Consider the following 26,654-nt stretch of genomic DNA (forward strand, 5'->3'; position numbering starts at 1 on the left):
ACAATAAACGCTCTTTACAACAAATTCCCAACTAAGGGACCAAGAATTTTGGCAAGCTTCACCACAGTGAGGGCGCTCCAACTCGCCACACAATTAAAGAAGACAACCTTCAGTTTGGTCAGTGTGGGAGTGAAGCTGAACAGTCACAAACTGTTGCCTCAGCTGTCATGTTATCTGGATGTGTAGTGCAACTCCCTTATTTCCCACCCCCGCTATCCCCATCCTTAAATCGTACCCAAAGGCTATCAGCAGCAGCGGTGGCGGGAATGATTAAGCAGGATTTGCTGGTGATCCTCAGCCCTTCCCTGCTCCTCCCGCAAAGACAGGTTCGCAGCACTTCAGAGCGCGGTGAGTCATGGAGGGCTTGCGAGCTGTGTCAGAGTTAAAGACTATGGAGGAGGCACTGACTGACAAAATGGAAAGTGTAAACACAAGAAGACCTCCAGGCATTTTGACAGCTGTCTCTTCTCTCCCCTGGTGTTTGTCGTCACTGCTGGCGGTTCACGGAGATTCATTTCCTTGTTTTTCTTTGATTTCAGTCTTCTCCTCATCCTTCCATTCCTGCCCGCTTCCACTCTGACCACAAAAAAAAAGGAAAGAAAAAAAACAGCATTCCTCTGTGTAACCACTCCTGTGTTCTCTCTGCTCAGTAGGAACTGCTGTCCAATCCATAAGTCATGATAACAACCATCTTCCACCTCCTACACCCTCCCCACCACACACACACACACACACACACACATATATATATATTAACTCAGGCAGTGGAAAACCTACTCGCTCAGTGGATGATGTCAGACATCTCCTGGCTGACAGGCCTCACCATGGGAAAAACATGCATAAGTAGGTGTGCACACATACACATACACACACACACACAAACACAACAAAAACACACACACCACTGAGACCTTTCAGGCACAACACACTCAACACACTCCTCCACACGCCTGTCACATGTTCAGACACGCTAGCTGACCTGCACATGAACAAAATCCCCAAATTTAAAATTGTTGCACATTTTGACTTTCAGAAACAATCAAGTAGCTTAACAGCGATGATGATGACGAGGAGGAGGAGGAGGAATTTCTCATTCAGACCCACAAATGACAAGAATGATTACACATTTATTTTTAATGCAGTTTTAAAATCCATCTACCCCTCCTCCCCCTTTTTTTTGCCAAAACTCCAGTTCAATTTAGCCTCCCATCCTTTAGGCTGCTCTATGAAAAGCCCACTCTTCCCCGTATGGCTTGTGCTATTGATTTGCCATTATGTTGTGCGGGGGAGAAAATCCATGGGCCTCCCTTTAAATAACCATCACAAGAAGACAAGAGAGATATATCACGGAGAAACCATATCGAATTGGAACACACAGGACGCCCAGTGTAAGCAAGGCAATATTTTCTCGGCATCTTACGGCCAACAAAGAAGAAGCTGGTGTATTATCTTAAGCTTTGCTGAATCAGGCGTTACTAGAGAGCCTGATGGCGCTTATTGTTGCGAGGGATTTCTCTCGACATTGAGTTCCACCAATAAATCTGAATGCATTTAAATCACAGAGGAATCACAGTGTTGGCACGCTCAAAGATTCCTTCCTTCAGCTTTCTGTTTCTGGAGAGCAGAGTGGCTCACATTTGGTTCACGGTGACATACTTTGTCCAATACAAGTATTGTTTCAGCAACATTAGAGTCTGTATAATTATTCAAGTCTATTTTATGCGACATATTCGGTCGCTGATGCACCTTTCTGCACTAAAAATGTGTCCAGTTTGGAGGCATCACCTTAACTCTGGCTGAGCCGTAAAGCATTTTTTACAGGTTTTCTTTTCCTCCATCGCTTGCATTGGAAGTGATGCAGTTTCAGTGCAGTAATCTGAGTTTAAGCCTAGACACATGTGTTTTATCCCACAGATCATTAAATTATGCCTTGATTATTCTGTCTTTGATTGAAAGGAGTGGTCTATGCACATGAAAGGTTAGTATTATATCTATGAAATATTGTTTCTGCATACCTAACAACGATCCAACACACTGAAATGAAATGTTAATAATAATAATAAGAATACATTTTATTTATAGGCACCTTTCAAAACACTCAAGGACACCTTGGAAGCAATTAAGCAACAAAACCACAGCATAGATAAAATAACAGTAAAGAGACACAAAAGAATTAAAAGTCAATACATCATAAACTAAACTCAAACAGCATGAGCAAGCTTAAATAGGCGTGTTTTTCTCATTTTCTTATTAACCAAGTGTATTGACCTCAGCTTTCGTCAGGCAGTCGTGCAGGTCAGTTTTCCGTTGTCTGTAACTGTATTATTATTAGTAAAGTCCCCCAAATAGTGATTATTTTCTTCTCACGGAAGAACCTGAAACAAAACAGAAAATGTCTTTTAAAGGGATTCAGCTGACACGGGTGCTATGTACATATGAGTGTGCTATGTGTGCACACCCATGCTAAACTGAATTGATGTATATGCAACAATCGCAGTGACAACAGGACCTCACGAACAGCAGAGGGGGATAATACAGGACATGCAACAGACAAAAGGCTGTCTGTGCTGTTGTGTTCAGGAAGAGGCCTTTCTGTTCTGATGTGGTAAGCTGCAGTACCTGTGACACACAACGGGTTCCTGTGTTGAGTGTATGATGTCTGGTGCAGCAGTTCGAGCGACAGGGCGATGACTGACAGGCGCACATACTGCCAGCCCTGCTTTTATGAGTCCTGACAGGCTTGCCTTAGGCCATCAGAGTGGGTGTGAGGGGTGATTATACAGCCGTGTGGGTATTCCGGCTTATTGTCGGAAAAGTTTTCTATAATGTAAAACAGATTTATGCTAATGTGAATACAGAGAGGATGCATGTGCAGCTCCAAGTTGGAGAGTCTTTAAATTGAGGTTCTGAAAGTGTAGCTCAAGAATTAAAAAAAGAAAAAACAGAGAGTGAAATACAAAGAATGAAAACAAAAGATAACATTGTGCAGCAAAGTCTTTGTTTATATTGTGACTTTAGAACTGCTGTGGATGGCAGTTTGTGAGTTACCTTATTGTGAGAAATGGCAGACGCTCCGTGGCGGCTTGATTATCTCTCTAAATATTATACAAATCTTAAATCCCTGTCATGCTCTTTGTCAAGTAAAGAAAGCTTGCGTTATCTCGCTGCTCCTCTCCCCCCGAGCAGCCAATAAAAAAAGGAAAAAAAGAAAAGGAAAGAAAAAAGCCCAAAGTGAATTATGAAAAATGAAGCAGCAGAGTGAACAGCCTATGTGGCTGAATTTCCATATAGATAGTCGAGCACATTAAACTTGTCTACCTGCGAGCTCTCTGTCCACTCTGCCTCTTATTGCATTTTGATGGAGAGATGCTCGCTTCATCTACATCATCAGCTCGCAACACCCCCCACCCTTCCCCTCCCATTTACCCCTCCCATCTCTCACTCTCTGCCATGTTTCTCTCTGCCCCGGACACTTGATTGTTCCTGAACCGGTGTTGACCCCATAAAGAGGAACCTGCGCCCGTTTTTTTTTTTTTTCTGCCGTGGTTTGTTGTGCCCTGTTTGTGTAGTGTAGTCTTATTGCTCCATCGTGCCTGCCCTTCCTCTTCTTTAAAGCTGCGGTTAATGATTCCTCAGTGGTGAGAGAGATGGAAAGAAATGGGGAAGCAGAAGAAGAAGGGGGGAAAAAAAGAAAACGGCTTCTCATCACGGTGCTTGCAGGCTTACATGTAAATTAAAACGCAATTAAAAACAGGCAAATAAGCTGTTCCCGGGAGATGGGTTGGGGGGAGGAAGAAGGGGAGGGGAGTGGAGGAAAAGCGAGGAAAAGGGGCTCTCAGGATAAGGGCCTGTGTCACTCATAATTAGCATGGCATTAGAGTGAAGGGAGCTAAATCTGAACACTGGGTCAAAGGCACATTTGGAGAGAGCTGCTCCTGCCACTGTGAGGTCTTCGCACCGCTGAAAATAACTGCACCACCCCGTCCAGCGAGAATCATTTCTGCCTTAGATCAAACAAAAAAAAAATCCACACAATTACTCAGTGGATTATTCAGCTATTGTTGTCTGAAAGCATGCTATTGTGTGCTTTACTATTGTGCTGCGTGAACAAGCTTACTATTGTGTCTTGCTGCACAGAGCTGCAGAGTATCTGTCGCCGATGGTAGTGAACAAGAGATTCCAGCATGCTGCAGCATTCTGAATGCACATTTGTGGCAATGTGCTAGAACACAAAGGTGCGTCCCGGTTAGCGGCCTGACGTCCTCGCTCCTCTCCTCGCCTATGGCGCTGCAGCTCAATACAGTATCGACAAGTCCTGTATTCAGCTACAGTCTGCTAGAATTCCAATGCACCACCCCCTTCCTCCTCCTCCTCGTTTTCCTACTCCTCCACTGGCCTTGGCCCTCACCCCTACCAACCCCCTGGAAGCCTATTCCTCTCTATGCCCCCCTTCCTATCTCTCCCAGGCTCCCTTTCCCCCACCTATTGCTCAGGCTCCTGGGTAGAGAGGAGGCGGGGGATCAATGGGGAAAGTGTATGGTGGTGGAGTTGAGGGGAGGGTGTGAACCCCACACGACGGCAGCCTCGCAGGCAAGGAGGCCAGTGGAGGGGTGGGGGGGGCAGAGAGGAAAAGAAGTGATGGAGATGGAGGGAGGAAAGGAGGGTGGTCGCTGGGTGGTGGTGGTGGTGGGGCCACCCTGGCAGAGGAGCACCCCTCGGTGCAACAATGGCCGTGACAATGACACTGGAGGAGGAATTTCCGTTGCCCCCCCACTCTTCACCAGCCACCACACACACACACACACACACACACACACACACACACACACACACACACACACACACACACACACACACAACTCCCCACCCGTTCCTCATAGCGCATTAAAATCTGCAAGATGAATGACTTCCTAATAGCTTTCATTTGTTACAATTATCATAATTAAACATATGTCAGGGGCAGACAAAGGAAAGGGGAGATTTCTGTGTTAGCACTTGAAGCAGAAGGGGATGCAGGTACTGGAAGGGAGAAAGCTTTTGTAACAGCGTAATTATCCCCGAACAACCTCGCGTTTGGGAATCCCTGCACATATTTACAGTAGCCAATTAAAGAGCCTTTGTTTCAGTCGTTCTGAGGTTTCGTAATCTGTTTTCGGCAACAGCGCGCGACCCTGATTCTTCTATCTTCGCCGTTCTTGTTTCATCTGCACGTCCTTGCCACATCAGCCTGTTTGATAGCGGAGCTTAATGACTGCCTGCTGAGCACTCTGAGAATGGCTGAAGGCCCTCTAAACATTTTTGCAATACCCCCCACCCCTCATCCTCCTTCTCCTCCTCTCCACTCTGTCCTTGTATTCTGTCCCTTAAACCAATCAACCCTTTTCTCTTTTCCTCTGTGGAGGAATGAATCAGATGCTTGGCCACGGTTCTTCGTCCCTCTCTGCCATCTCCATCCTCCATCTTTTTGCAACGTTTTTTTTTTTCCTTTTTCCTGAACACTGCAACAGTCACACGTTCCCAGCTACCTCCTTCCCTCCTCTCGTTTCTCTCGATTCCCTCAGCTGGCAGCCCTGGTGCAGCGGGTGGCAGGTGCCAAGGAGGGAAGGCCTCCTGGCTTACCCAGAGTCACCATTTTGTGGATTGCTCCTCGAGTGAGCCAGCTGTGTGTGTGTGTGTGTGTGTGTGTGTGTGTGTGTGTGTGTGTGTGTGTGTGTGTGAAAGAGGGGGGGAAAGGGAAAATGATGAAAGAATTGGTGTCGCAATAGAAAAAAGGTCAGAAGACTCAGCTTTCTATGCTTCCTGCTGAGGCTGGACTAAAGATCATAGATCACGACTTTACCTGACCCTGGCCCTCCCACACACACACACACACACACACACACACACACACACACACACACACACACACACACACACACACACACATGCACACATTCTTACATCTTCACAGCCATGTTGTTCCTGCATCTTGCCTGTTTTCCCCCCTCTGTAGAATTCCCACTCAGGATTATCACAACACCTCTAATTGAAAAAAAAGAGAAGAAAAAAGTTTGTAGTTTTGATATAAAAGTAGCCCCCCATAAACACGTTTCCTAAAATGTTTCTTTTCTCTCACTGCTGAGTAATCATCTGAACCAGTGGCACAAAGAGCCTTGTTGCGGATGACGCCATAGGTTGTTTGAAAAGAGTCCCTTCAAACAGGAGATAAAAAACAGACTGGCTGACCCTGAGTTTATCCTCATGTTTTAGATAACGGCTCGATTGACCTTGACGAGCCACAGGAAGGACAAAATAAACGCGGAGAGGGGTTTCTGCAAACACTCTGGTGCTTAGAAAAAAAAAGAAGAAAAGAGAAAAAAGGAAAGAAAAAGAAAAAAACAAGTCCATAAATTTTGGACTATAGACAATGAAATTATTTAATTAATAAAAAATGTATACGAACAGCGCGCTTGGGCGCGTTTGGTGTTTATTATGACGCATTTTCCTGGATAAAATTCAAAGACTCACAACACAAACTTATCCCACCTGTAATTTTTTTTCTTTTTTTCTCTGAAACAAATCCCGATTGGCATCGGTAGATTTTGATTACCCGCCCTTTGTTAAAATACTCGCTCACTTTTTTGTGTATTTTTTATTTATTTATTTTTTAAAATTGGCAGTCATGCATGTACAGTTCTCCCTCTCTCTGTGTCTCTCTCTTTTTTCTCACTGTCGGCAATCGAATCTGCCCTCGAAACCTGGTCGATTTCCACGGAGCGACGTTTATCTCGTTCTGAAAAGTCACAGGTGAACAAGTGCAACAGGGCATGAGCTCACCTGAGCGCATTCCTGAGAGGGCACGGGGAGCGGGGAGCGAGTGGAACACCAGAAACCTTCTCATTTCCAAACAAGAACACGCAGCTGCGGCGCTGTAAACGATTCGATCTACATGTGATGACTTTCCAAAGTGATCAGAAAAATTATCACAGTGCTTCGGGACAAATGGAAATCACAGCTGTGATAAAACATTCACACCGGTCCACATAAAGTGAGCTCAAGCTCGTGTGGGAGGGGAAAAAATCTAAAAGAAAGAATGACTTCTAATTCCTCACACATCTGTAAAAATAATAAAAGTGTCATTCCTGGTGCTGGCAACAGTGTTTTAATTCAGAATAATGCGCGATTATTAAATCCCACTGAGATGAAGCCCACTGATTGCAGACTCATTGTGAAATATATTCAGGTTACATGATGTTGCGCTGTGATCAGATCTCCCCGACAAGCAGAGTCAGAGGATTTTCTAAATGAATGTCTTTGTCTTGACGCAGACATCAGGCGTCCCTCCCGCCGGTACAAACATAAAATGATAGATAATTTGTATTTTGGGTTTCTGTTGAGTAAACAGAGCTGACTGTGAAGACAGTACAGCTCCCAGATTTGTGTTTCCCCCCCTTTGGTCTGTGCAGTTTGGAGCTCGACGATTTTGAAGGCGCTTTTCGATTCGACAGAAACGATTAACAACGTATTCTTTGGTGTCATTTTGTCACGACCTTTGTTTGTTTGTCACAAACTTAAATTCTCACTCTCTCTCCCCCCTCTGTGTCTCTGCCTCTCTCTCCCCTTTCGTGCTGTTGCTAGGGAAGCAGGGCGTATACGCTCCCTGGCCGCGGATGAAGGGCATGGAGAAAAAACGGGAATAGCGCATAAATAGTCGGCTTTAATCGAGCTTGTTTGTGACGGGTTGGCTCTTAACCCCCTCCAGCACACATTTGAGGGCTCAAACTCGGGAATTAAAGAGTGTAAAATGCGATATTTCGGCGCTTTTGCGCCATTACCTTATATGGCAGGGCAGAGATATATCGTGCCTGTATTTAATAGGCTGTCCGCTGCCGCTCTGCTTAGAGGCTTCATTTTAACCCTTGTGGTGCTGAATTTTTTTTTTTGAAGCGAGAAAAGCTTCGGCTTTTTCGGCTTGACAGTTTCTTTATGGCAGCATCGGCTCATCGCACACAAACGAAATTTGCCGTTTTTGCTGATTACTATTTGTGGCGATCACAATTTACGCACAAAAACTGTATTTTTGTGCGCTGGGGCTCGTGTTTCTAATAAAGTCCATATAAATCAGCTGACTAAACGTGGATGACATTTACAGCCCAGAAAACATGCTCACTGCTCATGTGGTTTGTGCCGCTTGATTTGAATTGTCATTAAGTAGATACGACCAATATTTCACGATATAAAAGGCTATCGTGGTGTTTTTGGGGGGAGGGGGTCGAATCAGGGCTGTGGGAGCTGATTCGACTGCTTTAAAGTTGTCACAGGTAGAGTAAAAGCTGCACAGCAACCCCTTTCTCGTTTGTCAGATTAAAAGCACTGAGCCCAGGGAACATGGCACTGGTTTGACTGTGTGTGACCTATATTTGTACAGCGCCGTTAGAAAGCTCCACTGTGCACATCTACAACTGTGCTGATTCGCGGAGAGGGATAGGAAATAAAAAATGAACTTTTACTTTTAAATAACTTAGTCAGCTAGTCTGATGTAAGGTGATGGCCCGAGCTTTGGTGACACTGGGCTCTCACATAAAAGGTCAGGGCCCACCTTTGTTCCCGCGCTTATAGACTGGTCTCTTGATAAACCAGTGTTTGCTCCACAGCAGAAAAACAGGTGACTAAACGGAATTTCAGCCCCATCACGCACAGTATTACACAACTGCTCCGATGCTGCTGGAAACAGATCACTTTAATTTCTGCTGGAGTATCGCGCTCATTTTAATAGCAGCATGACTGATGCAAACGAGTCTGCCTTTTACCTACACCTGTGCGTGACGTGTACTTGAATAAAAGTCATTCAAAGTGATTTTAGTGGCTTCTGGAGTGTTCCACGAGCTTCTCCACTTTTACGTTTGACAGCAAAGCATTGAATTAGCACCATTACAGGGGCGGGTTTCGTGCTCGTGACGATAAAGTTGGGATTGATTTGAATTCCCAAACATTCGTCCCGCCGTCCGGTACGCTCGGGATAAAAAAAAACAAAACCCAACCTTTCTGCAAGGTCCCCCAATCCACACTGCCCCCCTCCCCTCCTGACGTCACACGGCGAGCTGAAGCTATTGCACGAACAGAGCTGCTCGCAGCCGCACTACTGTGAATATCTGTACGCTCAGTACCAAGACCGTGGAGTGTGCAAAGGAGAGAGAGGGAGAGCGGTGGGGTGGGGGGGATACAGTTGAATTCGGATACAACTGGAAAACTACCAAGCGCGCACAGCACGCACCGAGCGGACGGCACATCGACGGTGCGTAGCCAGCAGTACATCTACTCCCCGTCCGCTTTCGATCAGATTGAGCCGAGAATGGAGCTCCCTGCCGCTGGAGAGCACGTCTTTGCGGTGGAGGGCATCGAAAAGAAGCGCATACGAAAGGTAAAGAGACACGAAGCGTCTTTGTGGGAAAGAAGTGGGGGTTAAAAAAAAAGCGCGGACGATGAAAATGTCGGGTTTATAAAAAATGTTCTCCTTCTCCACCATCACAGGGCAAGATAGAGTACCTGGTCAAGTGGCGAGGCTGGTCTCCCAAGTAAGTGTTACTGCACGCTTTCTAATGCATTTCCAGCGATTCTGCATCGAAACGATGCATTTCATTATTATGTCACAAGATCAAGTGTTGTTACTTAAAAAAACGCAAACCATGAAGGGCGAGCGTGCACAGTGACTTGTACGCGCGCGCGCGTGAGTGTGTGTAGACGCTGGAAGAGCGCGGTCGGTATGCGTTTCAGTGTATCCGCGGATGCCTTCACTAATTTATGCGAGGGAAGGGGGGGCTAGGCACAGCCATGTAATCCCGTTTTAATTATTTCTGCTCTGCCAGCGAATTTTACGAGACAGGAGTGCTAAAATGGCCGACTGCATGTTGGTGCTGGAGAAGCGTTTGGAGAGCTCACACAGACGCTTTCTGTTTGACATTTTTCCCCCCTCTGCCAGTGGATGTCCTCATGACTGGTAACCTGCAGCGGGCACTGCGACTTAGCGGGGTTCCTTGCAGATTCGATCATCTTGATTTAATAACAATAAAAGAAAAAAACAAAGCAGGAATCATTTGTTTTTACATTAAACTGGAGATCTGGATACAGCTTTCCTTTCTAACTGCACATTAGTTGTGAAGATGTGGAAGTGTGTGTGTGTCATAGGCAAAGGCCTGTGCGCCTGTCAGTTGGGGGTGGAAAAGCCAGGCTGCACGTGCCAGCTTTCTGACAGTTGTTTGCTCCTCTCTGCAGATACAACACATGGGAGCCAGAGGAAAACATCCTTGACCCGCGCCTCCTCGTCGCATTTCAACACAGGTGAGAGAGACGTGGACTTCGGACGAGGCCGCTCAGCCTCCAGTGAGCCATGGCCATATAAGGGCATGGGAGGAGGGGCGCGCTAGTAACTCTAGCGCTAACCCCCCACCCCCTTTTCTCTCTGGGGTAAACACTCTAGGGATATGATAGTGAGAATTCCTCAAACGTGGTAATGGACTGAAGGGATCTGCATGAGGACCTCCCTTTTCTCTTTATAAAAATGTAACATAATAAATGTGATTTTTTTGTTGTTGTTATTTTTGGCCTGGAGAACTACAAGGATGGCCATTAGCCAATCAAACAGAGAAAAAAGGAGAAGCTGCATTTGCCACAAGATGCATGAAGGACAGCTAAAAGGCAATGTAACCCGTGCGTGATAATGTTTTACACGTTAATTCGCTGTGCAGTCAGGAGCCAGAGGATAAGCTGCACTGTGGAGAGTGTGACTAGTGTTCAGGACATGAGCACAGCAGGTTTGTTGTGGGTTTCGATGTGAGAAGGGCCACGCTGCTGCCTGATGGGATTCTCCTCACTGTTAGTTTGCCAAAAGGCTAGGCTGGCTTCTGCTCAGCATTCAGTTTTGACACATCCTATGAAATTATCTTCATTTTGGACCTTGGATGCTTGTGTTGACAGCCTGCTATCACTCTGGGTTTACCCAGAGGCCCGTAAAACAATCAAGAACGGGTCAATGTCTACCTAAGAGGTGGAGATGTTAGTTCATTCAAACTCTACAGCACACGAACAACTACATCTTGTCTGGGTTGCTGGACCCATGCAGCCCCTGAGCTCTTTTCTCTCTCTGTAGTCCAGCAGGCAGCTCATGGGACTGGGTAAAGACATGATGGCTGGGGAAAGGAATTTGCTTTTCTGAAAAGGCTAATTGACACGCAGCGCTCTTCAACGTTTCCAGTGTACCGCTCTCATATTCCCCCACAGCCTGCTTGCCCGCCTGCCTGGTTCTGTGTGTGTGTGTGGCTGTGTGCTGATGGTCATGGAGTGCTGCCTCTGCGCTGTGTGTGTGTGTGTGGATTCCTCTCTGCTCCCAGTGGATGGGGGATGGGATTCAACGAGAGACTCTGTAATTGCCAAATCTTCTGTGAATAGGGGTCACCCCGTTAGTCGCCTTTTTGAAATCATACACATTATAACAGCGTCGACTGTTTATTGTGGCAATCTTCTGGCAGCGCCGATAGTTTGAACATCTGTAGCAACAATAGGCTGGCTTTACTCACGTCTGGTGACGCCTGTGTACAGCCGGCCTTCGCCCACTGCTGTTATTTATGAGCCAAGTGATGAGTAGAGGTTTATATCAGGGAGCAATATTTCATAGACCGGGCCTGGTCTAGCCAGTGCAACTACAAAAACACACGTCTGCATCTCCTCCCTCAATAAAAACAGCTCCAGTAGATGTTTGTTATTAATCTGATACTCTTCACCCTGCACTTTCAAAGTGTAGGCGTTGTCTTGCACAAGGCCTGGCATTAGGGTGTATCCCAGATGTACTCCACAATGTAGTATTTATCCCTTTTCATTTGTACCTCATGACCCTAATTAGAGATTGAATGTAAGGAGAGGGAAGGGTGTGCTGTAGGAGGGAGGATGTTTGAGATTCTCCCTGCTGTAGACTTAATTGAATTTCTTCAGTATAATGAGAATAAGGAATGGGCCGATTACCATGGAGAGCTATGCAAATAAGGACCATAATGCTTTGCAGTGGGTCACATGCGGGCATTCATTAGTCCTCTAAATCAAAATTCCACTTTTGACCTTGAATAATTCAAGCGTCAGACCTGTAGGTTTCTAAAGATGTCTGGAAAATGAAGTATTTTCTATGTATATGGGAGGCGGGCATGTTGCATGAGATTTAATGCCATTATTCTTTGTTTTCACAGAGAGAGGCAAGAGCAGTTGATGGGATATCGAAAACGTGGGCCGAAACCAAAACATCTTTTGCTCCAGGTATTGTATGAGTCATCACAACACGGTTTCCGTAGAAACATTTCCACTGAATCTGTCAAAGGCTTAAACAGGAGGGATACTGTCAGGTGTGTTAGAGCTGCTGTCTTGTTATCAGTGTTGCTTTCTTTCTTTCGTTTTTTTTTTAAGAGGGAGGAGGGGGGGCAGGGTGCAGCTGAATTTCACTCCTCACTCATTCTGAAACTGGGTTTCATGCCTGAGGGGGTTTTTTTTCATTGTTTTTTGAACCAAGTGAATCAGCACCAGTGGAAATGTTTTCTTTCATGTTGCCATTTGTTATCCCAAGACGAAAATATATGGTTCAAAGCAGCATTCCGCTTTAATTTCCTCAGCTCAGGCATTTAAAGGCCTGAGCTTCCATGACCTGAGCCAAGTGTGATTATATATTTTGAGCGACTCAGAGCTGATTGTTATGGAGTGTCACTCCTTAAGAGGCATACCATCCTGCCAGAGTCACACGTGGCCGGCAATCTGAGATGGAGCGTGACACGTCAGGTGGCACTTCACTGACCTGAGGTCATAGTCAAATCATCGGCACCGTTCGGCTACCGCGTCTCTGACGTCAGCGTGGTCGGCCTATACAGGCAAAGCAGGAGGGGGCAACATGGTGGGATGGTGGCGGTGAGCTGAGAGCTCGTTGGATAGTTTATTTTGATCCATGATAGGTTTTATAATTTTTAATATTAGGTTTTCCAGCAACAAATGTTAGTTTATTATTTTTGATGCCGAACCCATAAAAGAACAATTGGCTTTGTAAATGGACTGGTTCTTATGTAGCGCTTTGCTGCTCTACTTCCACACACACATTCATACTCCAGTGAAACCATTGGTGAGTAACTTGGGTTTCAGTATGCTTCAAACCACCAACCTTCCTATTATTAGATGACCTGCTCCACCTCCTGATGTACAGTCACCCCTTTATCAAGCCTGGCCACACAATTCTGTTATGACTAATGTCGTAATGATGCTATCTTAGTGTACTCAGTTCAGTTTTGGACACCATACCAAAAAATATGTGTGACAAATTGGGTGGACCAGTTTAGAGAATCTGTTGACCAGTTAGAAAAACTACTACTTCTGAAAACAAATCTTGCACAAGCATTTTGGCTGTTATAAGCACTTCCCTTTAGTGTTGCCAAATAAGCGGAGATTCCATAATAAGGTCTGTATGTTACTTAACCCTAACCCTTCTCTGGTTAAGAGCTTTAATTTTACTTTAAACAATCCTAGAATTTCAGTCAGCTTTCTCACATTTTCTTTATTTTGTTACCGTATTGTGGAGTACAGTGCAAGCTTTGTCTAAATGTGGGTAAATTGCTGAATTGAGTCTCATCTCTTCTTAAAGGTGCCCTCGTTTGCCCGAAGATCAAGCATTCCTGCTGGTTTTGAAGAAACATCTCAGGATGCAGAAGGCAACTTGAAGTCTGATCCCATTCAGGCACAGCAGCGCTCCCAGCCTCAGCAATACCAGCTGAACAGCAAGAAGCACCATCAGTACCAGCCCAGCAGCCAGGAGGTCCCCGGTGACCAGCTGGCCAGCAACAAGAAGAAATTCATCTATCAGCTAAACAGCAAGAAGCACCACCACTATGAGCCTGACCCAAATATGTACGACACGCAGGCCTCTAGGCTCAAAGAGGTGGTTAAAGTTCAGGAGGCAGCGAGTAAACCTGCAAATCCAGGCTGGAACTTACCTCTGGCCCTGCAGCAGAAGTGGATCCGTGACAAAGACACAGGCTGCCTGAACAAAGTCAAGGAGCTGGCCGTGGAAGTGAGGAAACCGGCTGTTAAAGAGGCGGAGAGCGAGCACGCCCTTAAGCCCAATCCCAAGGATGCAACCCTGCCGAGTGCTATTAGCAGCAAAATGAAGATAATCAAGAATAAAAACAAGAATGGACGTATTGTTATTGTCATGAGCAAATATATGGACAGTAACAAGGTTCATGGTGCAAAGGGTAAACACGGGGAATCATCGAGGGAAGACAAACCCCAAAACATGAAGACGTCGGAAAACAACCCAGCACATGCAACCAAATTGGAGGAGCACCTGGAGAACGGTATCCCCAAAGAGATTTGTAATGGAAGTTCCCTTTCTGTAGCAGAGCATCCTATAAAGTGTTCCCCAAAGGACAGGCATTTCTCCAAACCTTCACCAAGCACAGCAGAGGAATACAACACCGAAGTGGCTCGTGGTCAAGCTGATTTACCGGACGATTTACCCTTACAGCTGACCGCTAGCTCTCCTCTGACTTCTTGGGCTGTTGACACCAACATTCCAACTCCAACAGCTGTCGACCAGATCCGGATTCCTTCTTTTCCCGCTGACCGCAAGAGAAAGCTCTCCGATCCCATGGAGGATAGGAGCGTATCCAAAATCTACCTGAGTTCGAGGAGCTTCAGCGTGCCCAGCACTGTGGTCACGCCACCTCAGGATAAACCTATGGACCTCCACTGCAACGGCCCACGCCAGAGCAGTGTATGTACGTACGAGGATTTGGGTAGCCAAGAGGAGCCGATGGACCTCAGCTGCCCAAAGACTAACAAGCAAGCTCAAGCAGAAACGCCGCCGGAGCCAGAGCCTGCTGTCAAAGATGCACCTCCTGTGACAGAGGACACGCAGATATCCACGGAGGCATCTAAAGAAGCGCCTGTTAAAAAAATCTCCCCTTTTATGGGAAATATCATCATCACTGACATCACAACAAACAGTCTCACTGTAACCTTCAAGGAATACGTTTCTTTCTAAGAAACTATTGACAAAATGGGACTAGTGTTGACCAACTGGACGATCCTGTTCATATGTGCATATGTTTAAAAAAAAAAAGAAGAAAGGGAAAAAAAAGAAGAAGAAAAACACCAGAATTTTGTATATATGGAAATTTATAATTTATCATGAAAATTCAATATGTTTCTTATAATGTTTTATACTGTAACTCCTCTCTGTGACGTCATAGCCAAGAAAGTGCCCTCGAGGATTTGAGCGAATACATTCAGGTGGAAATATTCCACCGAGAAAAGAAAATAATTTCTGGTTTAAAATCTGTTAATTTGTCATACGGAGCTTGATGGGAAACTTTTGCTGTTGTTTCATACCTGTACCAAACTTATAACCCGAGATGTATGAAGGTTTATACGTATTTTGTATTAACAGTATCTCTTATTTCGGTCCAGATAGAAGCTAGAGAGGACGTTGTTGAGTATATGCTGATCAAAGATCAATTCGAAAGCACTTAATTACATTTTCCACACGTTTACTTGTGTCATTACTACCAGAGGAACGGCTAGTCTCTTTAAGTTTTCTTTGTTTTTCGTGGGGTTTTTTAAAATCCCAGACAAATACCCTGACACTGAAATGGCCTGTTTTGTTTACAGCTTGGTTTAAGGATTATGATTGCCCATGAAATGCAAATTTGGAAAGCAGGTGTGTCTGAAAACTGTGTAAACACAGTGGCAGCAGTGGGACACACTCAGCTGCAACGACGGCTTTTAAGCGATGTTTCCCGCCTTTTCTTTTCACTGGGACGCTGCAAAAGCAGTCGGTGCAACCTGCACAATCTGTTAATATATTGCACATTCTCCCACTTAAGAATCATTTTAGGAAAATAAATAAATAACATGTAGACTTTTAAAGGCCCATTGCACATGAAGAAAATGGTGTCATTTATCAAACGCGTCTTCCCGTCAAGATGACCCCCCCCCCCTTGATTAGATTGGGGTTTTTTACCATACTGCTGATATATTGCTGGAGTTTAAAACACTGCTAGTCTTGTTAGAAGGCTGATTTACAACATTCATCTCATTTTGCTTTCAAAGCTCATCCTATGATCTGAGGAGTACAAGTGAGCACTATTTGTTGTACAAGGAAAAAAGAAAGCTGCCAGGGTCATAAATGAGTATGCTACAGAGATTAAATGTGAGTTACGAGACTGACTTTGTATACTGTTACATGCAATCCGACGAGTGCGAGCTGTTTTGACTATGCTGCTGAGAATTCAAATGTCAAAGCTGTTGGATGTACCCTACATTTGAGTCTAAACGGCTGTCTTATGCACATTTAAAGCCAGTGAGAATGCTAAAAATGCTATAATGTTAAAAATGAAGAGTGCATATTTATTGACACTGAACATGTCGTTCGAGAAGCATTTCCCAGATGTCTGCTGCATCAGAGGCTGCGTGAATCCACTGAAGAGTTTCACCCTCTCGGATGATTTTGAGTCTGTTTGCTACTTCTTCCCGTCCCCTCCTTTCACCTTACTCTGTTCATTCCTTCTTGCACTCATTTCAAAAGTCAAAATGATTGTTATAAAGTATGTTATACCCGGAGTTGGCTGACTTACAGCTGTTGGCGCAGCTTACTGACTGGTATGTTTCACAATAAAGAAAGAGATTTGACCTCTGATGTGTGGCACTGATATCTGCTGGGGGCAAACTGGGAGGGCTGTCAGTTTATACTTTGAACGGGCTTCATTTTATGGACTAACGTTTCACGGCCGCCCTTAAGAGTTCCAGTAAAAACCGCCGTGCGTATCATCGCTCTCACCCTGCAGTTTGTCTGAAGCCTCCTGGCTCACGCTTGGAAAGAATGAAGCATTAAACTTTAGAAACATTAACTTGGTTGTTAACCCCCCCAAAAAATAGGAAAACAGATCATGTTGCATAATCACTAATGACCCCGCACAAAGAGCCCTCTGTATTGCACAACTGCACCGGTCACTTGTATTATTAAAACCTTACCCAGGAATTATTTTTCTATAGCAGTTTGATCCAGAGCAGGAATGTAAACATACAACACTGCTGAAGGAAGGAGCTTATGTAATTCTTAGATTTTTATCAAGAAGAAAGTCTTCATGGAGAGCATTTGGCCTGATGCTGTTTTGCATTGTGCCGTCCAGCACAATGTAGAAAGGAAAGGACGTCAACAATAAGAGGTTTGAAAAAAACCTGTCTGCTAGGAGGCTTTATAGTGTTTCCAGCTTACTGTAAAACAGGTCTGTGTGGCCTGCGGCACAATGACACAGCAAGTTTTTCTGCACTGTCATCATACAGTAAAGTTTAGACTGACAAGTCTGCGCTCACACAGAAAGGGCTGTGCATGCAAAGCAGGAGTGATACTCGAGTGCATGACTTTTTGTGAATCATCTCTAAACACTGACCTTTCTTGTCACCTTCACACTCTGTGGGCCTCATCCAGACTTTATGAAAGTCTACCGAAGGCCTGGGGAGCCTGGAGCCAGGTCTGAAACTGTACGGAGAAACAATGTACTCTGTTATAAGAGGATTAGAGGGATAACATTTGCATGGTGTGACAAACAGAAAAGCCCGGGGAAATGTGTGAGGTGTCTTTTGGTTGTTTTTTAGTCAAGTCATTGTCTGTCAGTGACAGCTGACTGATCAAAATCAAACAACCATATAAGGAAATGAGACAAGATCTACAAAAGAGGGCCACAATGGTGCTCTATTGTTACAGAACGAGTCATGTGAAGTCCTTTAATTACTTTAATAATTAATATATTATTGCCAGGTTTAATTGAAAGTGCACCCGGAGCAAAGTGAACCATTAAACGTCGCTTTCTTCTATTTTTTTTTTAAATATTATTTTTTTGGGGGGGACGAGCTAGCTGCCCTGTGATCTTGACATTAATGCCAACTTAGAGTCAGTTTTAGGAGACCAACTATATCAGTTTCTTGATTTTCAGAGCGGAAAAAATCAACCTCTTTGGTAAACAAATGCATTTTTTTCCACCTACGTAGGTGGAAGACTACAGGCACAATAGGTGACGCATATAATGAGGAGGTAATCTGCTGGCATTTTTACAAGAATGAGCTCACCTCCGCTCTACATGACACTCTCCCGTAAACCTTTTTCGAACATTTCCCCCTCCTTCTCTGAGATTTCGTTTTGGAAATGGCCCCTTAATAATATTGAAATATAGACTTAATTAACCAGACTTTCAGCTAAAGCGGGCAATAGATTAAGAGTTACTATTTATTTATCTAGGAATCATTTATTTGTGGATGAACTGGAAATGTATTTGTGGCCATTTTGGGGAGCTGGGGTGACCTGCTGAAGTCTCAAATGCTCGATGAATCCTAACAGGCCCACAGGAAGGTGTGCGGTCGACTGAAACTGGCAAATAAACGCATACTCTGTTTTCAGAGTGGTGAAGCTTAGTCGATATTTTCCTATATCTTATATATTTCATGCAGCTTTTCCCCCCTTGCTTTTGAAATCTCTCTCGCTCTCGCTCTCTATGCGTGAGGCTCTCTCTACAGGCCTTCCGTGGTTTTGAACCTGTGAGCCAGTCATGCATCAGCAGCTATAGGAAACTGAAACATGTTTTAACAGGGGAACATATTTATAGACCAAGTGTGATGTTTCACATACCCCCTTTATCATCGTACCCAGCAGCAGCCTGCACACAGTGTCGGTTTCATCTCAGCAGTGCAGCCTCGCAGGAGTGCGCGAGCAGCAGGGATCACTTCTCTAATTTAAATCCCTGCGCGTGGACCGCTGGAGGCCTGCGACACCCCAGAAACGACAGAAATGTGAAGGGATTCAAAATAGAAGCGAAGGCTCTTCATTTTCTCCCTTGTTAAAAATTTCCTTTAGCATCTTTTTTTTGTAATGGGGCTCATTCCTTCCAAAAGAGCAATTAAAACACAAATAGCCCCCCCACCTTAAAAAAAACCCTGAAAGATGTTCTGGTGAGAAATTAGACATGGAGCTGCGGTTGCGTTTGTCGGGCTGTTGTAGATAATGCTTTCTAATTCAAATCATGCGCTCAAGTCTGATTCAGGCTGCAGGTCAAAGCCACACGGCTTCACATCTTCTCGCTTGCGGTTTTTTTTTTTTGTTGTTGTTGTTTTTTTTAAAACATCTGAGCAGCCACCTTGAGCAGAAAATGTCGCCCGGTAAGTAGGACAGCGAGGAGCGAGCTGTGCGCAGCAGTTGCCCAGAAACCAGAGAGCCAATAATGTTCTCACAGAGCCAGCTCTGTTTATTCATGTACGGCTGTCGCCATTGCGGCTCCTGCAGACCCACTTTTCACCGACTCGCAGCCAAATATGGAGAGCCGCAGAAGCAGCAACGTGTCTGTATGTGCGGCTGCCTCCTGTCAGCACGCACCAGTCCGCTCTCTGCCTCTGCAGAAGCCGTGCAGGCTGTACAGCCATTCTAGTACCGACAGGAAATGTCGGTCTACAGGCTATGACTATCAAAATGGTGGTTCATATTTCGACGGCAGCCACAACGCATCTTTTGTCCGCTGCGCTCCCGCCTTTGTCTGCTCCACTGCTGGGAAATTTTAAAAAAGAAGAAGAGAAAAAACAGACAGCAGCACAAGTTTATCAGCCAATCATCCACGATCTCTCAGACGATCGAGAATAAAGACGGACAAATTGGTGCTGCACCTCTCCTCAGAGCAGACTGAGTGCCTCCTTCCTGATTTTTTTTTTTTTAGAGGGGGGGGGGGGGGGGTTAATTTCATTCAGTAGGTCCCAAACATGAGATTAAACGTTTAAGTGATTCACATAAATCCAGTTAAATTCAACATCTGTCCGCCTCTGTCCTCCTGTTTCCACGAGTTTCACTTGAGGTGTTGTTTGAGGTGCTTATGTGTCCGAAAATTTAAGATCACAGATCAGGGGCGAAATATATACACACATACACATACATATACATATATATAGAGAGAGATTTTGCCTCTACAGATAGAGTTTTGATAATCTGAAAATTTCATGATCAATCCATCTGTGGAAGAGGCAGAGTCTTTAACACAAAAAAATTGCCAAAGGACCAAAAAATATCAATCAAACCAAATCAGCAGCGCGCACACAGCCAAACGCAACATCAGCATGAAGGTTTAATGTCAAATAATCCGTGCAGAGACTTGCTTTATTTATTCAACTGATATACTCTTGCAGGCCTGAGCAGGTTGTGCAGGTTTGACTGTTTGTCATGTTAATAGATAAACTTTAGGAGGAAAAAAGTCGCAAAATTTTGGAACGAAAATTGCGCATTTCAAGCACCGTCCTCGTGTTTTTGCTGTTCAGAGTAACGTGAAATAAACTGCACGGAATACATATCAAATCTGGAAACCTTTCTGACTGACAGCAGAAGGACACGCGTGGATGGCCTAACAATTCACTGTGATATGGACTGCTTAAGAATAAAACCCACTCATAAGAGAAGCCCAAATGCATTATTATTAATATTATTATTTTATCTAATTTTGTTTTCATGCATTATTTTAACGAACAGACCTGAGTCCCACAGAAAATAAAACTGGAAGGCACAGTCCTGCCCCAGTAATCAATACTCAGAATAAATGTTACAATCACATTAAAAATATTAAAGATATTCCAGAAAATGTAATAATAATAATAATAATAATAATAATAATGAAGCCAACAATTTCTGCATTTTTTTCTGATAATTTATTTAATAACTTAAAATGATTTTATGTTCTCATTAAGTAATGATTTCAAATTAAATAAATGAATAAATAAATGGCTGATCTGTCCAAGAAGAAAGGAAGCCATTTAAAAAATTATTTTATTATTAATATTATTGTTATTATTATTATAGACAGAGTATGTAAGAGTTTGTGTGCATCATTTTAAATAACTGGAAATGTCATTTAGTTTGTTGAGGTGTTCTGTGCATCCCTAAATCAGGTAACAGAGTCTTTGCCATCGTGATCGTCACACTTTGGAACTCGCTTGCTGCTGAAAAAGCAGCTGAAAAGTCATTTTTTAAACTGGTGCCATTCCTAATACATACAGTTTTTATTGTTTGTTTGTTTGTTTGTTTGCTTTTTGTTCTGTTTTGTTTTTTGAATGTCTGATGTCTCATGGTGTCAATTTTCCTCTTGATCTGATGTTTTTATTTTTGATGTTTCACTGGTTTTACCTGGTGTGAAGCACATTTTGATTCGCGCTGTATAAACTTTACTAACTGGCATCAAGTCTTGTACCCAGTAAAATTTCACTTGGACAGTTTTTTCCCCGCAAAGTTCCTGACATGTTGTTTTCTCTCATATCTTCCCAGGATAAACTCTGATAGGATGCTTTGCTGCTTGTGCGTACTTTGATTTGCAGAACTTAAAATTAAAGCGTAAATTTGCTCTTCATACTCTTTAGATCTTCTTGTAACAATCGTTTCCATAACTGTTGCCATTAAAATAGCAAATTAAAACAAACCGACTTTGTTTTGCATTTTATGTGCCAGAGATTTCTCTTCTGCCATAAAGATTTACACGGGTAGGTCCCGGAATTGCCACTAAAAGCAGACAATTTTAAAATTCGTATTTTGAAATAATATTTCTATTATCCTAATTATGTAACCTGAGCCATGCTGGCTGAATTATGGACACAGACAGTGAAAGTGTTTCAAGGACGGAGCAATGGGAACAAGTGGAAACAACCTTCTTTAGAGACTCCGCGTGTGAACACGACACTGCTTACATTTTACATTAAATTGTGTTTTTATAATAAACAGGTCATTTAAAAAATAATTTAGATCTGTAGGTCAGTTAAAACAGTAACCCGGGGTTACTCAGTTCAAGCTTGAGACGGTTTCATTTAATACATTTGCATCTGCATGTCATTATTATCATAATAATTATTAGCCTGTTATTTTAGCGCTGAATAGTTCATGCTTCTGCTTTTTATAGACTTCTGTTTAGTGGATTTTTTACACCTTTATTTGAGCTTTTTAAGTATACAATCTTCCATTAACTAAACGAGTTACTGTCTTCCATCTTTGTTTGCGTTTCTTTTTTATTCTAGTGAAATTCAGCGTTTTTTTCTCGCCGTGTGTGTGGGGGGGCTCTTTGTACCCCCCCTCAGGGACCTCTGGGGGGGTCAGTAGACTCGCTTCGAGAGCCTCTGACTTTGCTTATTCCACTGTGCCAGACATTCCTGTACAGCAGCCAGAGCACAGGACTCCGCCCCTTCACTCAGAAATCCGGAGCACGTAGCAACAACTGAGCCAATGCGCTCCGCCACGATCCGTCCTACCGACCGCGGCGCCTGGCAACAGAAAAAGACGTGATGACGTCCTCCCCAGATTGCGTATTATGGGATGTGCGGAATTAAACAACCCGAAGAGGACGAGGGGAAGCCAAAAATAATAAAAAAACACAGAAATAAACGAGGTGCATGGTGAACCATGGAGCTCTCGGCTGTCGGTGAGAGCGTCTTCGCAGCCGAGTCCATCATTAAACGGCGAATCAGACGGGTATTCGCTGTTTTTTTTTTCCTTCTCCCGCAGGCTGTGTCTCTGCGTCTCTAACGCAAACATGTGCGTTTGCAGTGTCGACATGTAGACATTTGATAACCTGACTCTGTTGTGGGTCTGTTTTTGCAGGGTCGTTGGGAATATCTCGTAAAATGGAAGGGCTGGTCTCAGAAGTGAGTATAATAACCGAAGCTGTGAAGGACAGCGCTCCATCCTGGCCGCTCGCACAACTGCACCATCACACAGTGTGGCGTTACTCAGCTTTGTGGATGTGTGGTTTGTTTTTAAAAAAAATAAAATGCATTTCACGCACTCGGTGTACGGCGGTGCCGTGTGGCGTGCGCCTGCTGGCTTGTGTGCACCTGGCAGGTGTTTGAACACGTCTCGCTTTCAGCCCGCTGGGATGTGTTGAAGTCCACACTAGCTTTAGCAATGGCTGAGTTCACCATGCGTCACTGTCCTGCTACGTAGTCTGTAATTGCAGAGCGAGCAAAGCGAGATTGCTCTGATAAAAGTGTCAGGAGCGCGTGTTTTTGCGCATTGACAAATGATCGTTTCTCAGTGTGTGTCTGTGTGTCGCCAAACACCTCTCCTGTCGGTTGTTGTGACGTAGGTACAGCACTTGGGAGCCGGAGGAAAACATTCTGGATGCACGTCTCTTCTCTGCCTTCGAAGAGAGGTGAGGGTTTGACAGTGAAGCAAGTAGGCCTCTCTCTCTCCCTCTCCCTGCAGAAACGAGTTGGCACCGCGCATTTTGCATATCAAAAGTGTCACTTTAAATAAAACATTTAGTCTGGGTTTAAATCTATGTGCCCCACATCCCCATTCCTGACAGGAAAGTGTCAGCAAAGCCACTTTAAGTAGCTGCAAGATGTGATGTCGCCGATTTAAAATAAATAAATAAATCCCAAACAGATGCATATATATTTTGCTTTATTCGATTTTTATTTAGCTTACAAGTGAAAGCTAATGGAAGCTGGTTAAATTTCAGCCCATAGTCCAGTAAAATGAGATGTTCCAATTTAATCATTGACTTAATGAGAAATAATTGGTTATTGTGTCGTGCGGACTCTTTTAACGATTTATAAAAATTCTTCAGGGAGCGAGAAAGGGAGATGTTCGGGCCGAAAAAGAGGGGACCCAAGCCTGAGACATTTCTTTTAAAGGTGAGTGTTTTATTTAAAAAGAAAAAATAATTCTGGGTATTCCGTTTTATTCGCTTGTCTTTCCGAGGCGTGGCTTCATGTGTACACAGGCTGAATCGTTTCAGTGATGTGTGCACTCCTATAAACTTTGATGCCACTGTGCTGGGGTTTTATTTCATTTGAAAACAATTGTAAGTTTAAAAAAGATCTCCAAAGATCTATTTTCTCAAGTGTTTCTGGTCATGCAATGTTGGACAAAGAACTTTACATGACTTTACAGGTGAATATTAACAGTATTTTCATTCTTACAGCCTTGCATTCTCTTTAAATTAGAGAAACTTTAGAACAAGGCCTCTAAAACTTTACATTTGCTCAAGAGACTTAAGATTTTCATTTCTGGGAAACTTTTCGTCATAAATGTAATTGGGCTTTTTTTCTTCTCTTTTTTTGCTTCCTCAGGCCAAAGCCAAAGCCAAAGAAAAGACGTATGAATTTAGAAGAGAGGCTCCCAGAGGGATCCAGGTTTCGTATCCCATCCCCGAGCCTATCATAACACCGAGGGCCAGGGAGGGTTTGCGCACCGTGGTTCCCACAATCTTCCCGCCCAGCGCGGTCAACAGAGGGGAAAGTGTCCACATTCGCCCACCAGAGCCGGAGAGAAGGCCCAGAACAACTCCAGCAGCTGCTCTGACGGTCCAAGAGTCCCAGCAGTTCCCCAAAAAGAGAGGACGCAAACCCAAAATGCACATGCATTATGATAAAGACGACGGCAGCAGCTCGGCAGAGCCGGACGCCAAACGTAGCAAGTTCATAAAGGAGCCCACGTCTCACCACAGCCGACGCCCGCATCATCACGGGGAGACGTCAGATCACTGCCTCATGCAGCTGACCAAGAGGTTTCAGGAGGAAACCACCATAACACCCAAATCCCACAGCGAGCAGAGACATTTGGGGGGCGCGGGCTTCTCTTACCCGTGCGCATTAGCTTCGGATTTGCGCAAAAGCGAGCAGGGGAGGCACAGGACTCACTGTTTGAGCATGAAGCGGCCTGCAGCTAACGAGTACTCTCTGCCACGGGAACAAGCTGCTGTCACTCCTTCACACACCGATTCCATCCACGATTCATCCGAGCACCCAGCCTCATCCTGGACCCCCTGTTTCGCTCACCTGGACACTGTGACCGTAACCGATGTCACCTTGAACTTCCTGACAGTCACCGTCAGAGAGAGCAGCACGGACAAAGGCTTCTTCAAAGATAAAAGATGAGTATTTCATGTAGTTCAGAGGAGGATAATATCTGCCAAGGAGGTAATTGTGTAACAAGCTACTAACAAACAGGCCTACTGTAATACTATATTTTTTCTATGTAACTTTCAAACGTGTACATACCGATATTTAATACGCTGCTGATGAAATTAAAATCAAACTGAGGTTTAAGGAGTGTTGTTGTTGCTGTTGTTGCTCTTTGACTGTTTCGGTTATCCACATCCACCCGCTCTCACTATTTCTTTTTGCACTGTTTACAGAAGCTCTGCAAGAATAAACAGAGTTATCTGATCGCGGTCTTTGTGGAATTATTCCACAATCTTTGCTGGCTAAAATTCATTCAGCTGGAACATTCTTTGACAGCGATGCCACATACGATTTCTCGCTGGCTGACAGTTGGTTTTGGTTGAATTGTGATGGTGATTCAGCCCAATTTCTAGCTTTAGCTTTGCACCATCCTGCGTTCAACAAAACACCGCGATTTTAATTAAGATCAGAGGTTAATGTAATTGTTTTTTTTAATTAATTTGCCCATATTAATTCGTGGAAGTGTATTATTATCCAAAAATAATGTAAATAAAATGTGTAATGTTTTATCATTCCTGACAAAGAGGAAATGCACAGATTCATATTTAGAAGTGTCTCAAGAAAATTGTTTATCGTGACTTTATATTTTGCGTCAAGTCCTGATCTTAAAACGCTTATTTAAACATGTGAAAGCTGACATAAAGTCTTTGTAAGCACTGACCTGTATGGGCATGGAAAATGTTGTTAGCAGATAAAATCTGATTATCGTTTAAAAATAAAAATTTTGATTGGAAATTTTGTCAGGGCAGCCAAACAGTGCAGTTTCACTTCTACTGTAACTTCACTTCACTGCATACTGTGAAGGCCTGAGGTCACGCCGAAGAAATCATGGACTTCATTATTAGTTTTTACATTTAATTCAATAGAAAAAAAAATAGAACAAGGTTTTAACTCGAGAGTAAAAAATGAACTGTGGAGCTTTAAAACCTAAGACCAAAAAAATAAAATAAAATAAAATAAATAAAAAAAAATCAAAGTTATAATCTTTTGAATCTTCTTCTTTCTTTTTTGTAATTAATTATCTTAGTAAATGAGACCGAGTTTACGTTATGTACACAGAGAGGCCTTAACGCCATTGTCAGTCAGTCAGTGAGTGTTAGCGTTAACAGTTTGAATTTATTTAGTCAAAATAAATAAATAAAACGCAGTAAATGACACACATCTGTAATTAGTTTGAGTGATTTGTGGTTTGGACGTAAAGCCTGCAGACGTGACCACAGACACCGTGACCCCGTGCCCCGAATGAACACGAGCGATGAATACATTTCATTAAAAAATTAAATTAAAAAAAAATACGAAATACACGAATTTCAAGCGATGGCTTGATCGTGTGGATATTGTAATTTTTATATTATTATTATTATTGTTAATGATATGCTGCACCTTGGTTCATTTGGCCTCCGGATCCAGTCTGCACTGTAAGAGGTCACGCTTTCACACACAAAGCCTCCATTCATTTTTTTTTTTAGCTTTGTCTCTCTGTGAGGCGATCGGACCATCCTGGAAACTGACTCTTGCCTTTTCTTCTTTTCTTTTCTTTTGTTTGTTTGTTTTAACCTCTTTAACGTTTTCTAATGTTGAACTGAAGCTGCATACAAGGTCATATCTAAATGGAAAAC

At 43.7% G+C, this 26,654-nt stretch overlaps 1 protein-coding gene across 1 annotated transcript; it reads left to right on the forward strand.

The window, feature by feature from the left end:
• The first annotated feature begins 9,116 nt into the window (after nt 1–9,116).
• On the forward strand, nt 9,117–25,122 carry LOC116313067 (E3 SUMO-protein ligase CBX4-like). The gene is made up of 10 exons (XM_039611120.1): nt 9,117–9,400; nt 9,511–9,554; nt 10,252–10,317; nt 12,213–12,279; nt 13,643–15,034; nt 22,466–22,537; nt 22,667–22,710; nt 23,151–23,216; nt 23,637–23,703; nt 24,142–25,122. The coding sequence occupies exons 1-10, from the start codon at nt 9,332–9,334 to the stop codon at nt 24,946–24,948; spliced, it is 2,694 nt and encodes an 897-aa protein (XP_039467054.1). The 5' UTR covers nt 9,117–9,331; the 3' UTR covers nt 24,949–25,122.
• Nucleotides 25,123–26,654: the final 1,532 nt, after the last annotated feature.

The sequence above is a fragment of the Oreochromis aureus genome, linkage group 4 (genome assembly GCF_013358895.1).
Source record: "Oreochromis aureus strain Israel breed Guangdong linkage group 4, ZZ_aureus, whole genome shotgun sequence".
Classification (NCBI taxonomy): domain Eukaryota; kingdom Metazoa; phylum Chordata; class Actinopteri; order Cichliformes; family Cichlidae; genus Oreochromis; species Oreochromis aureus.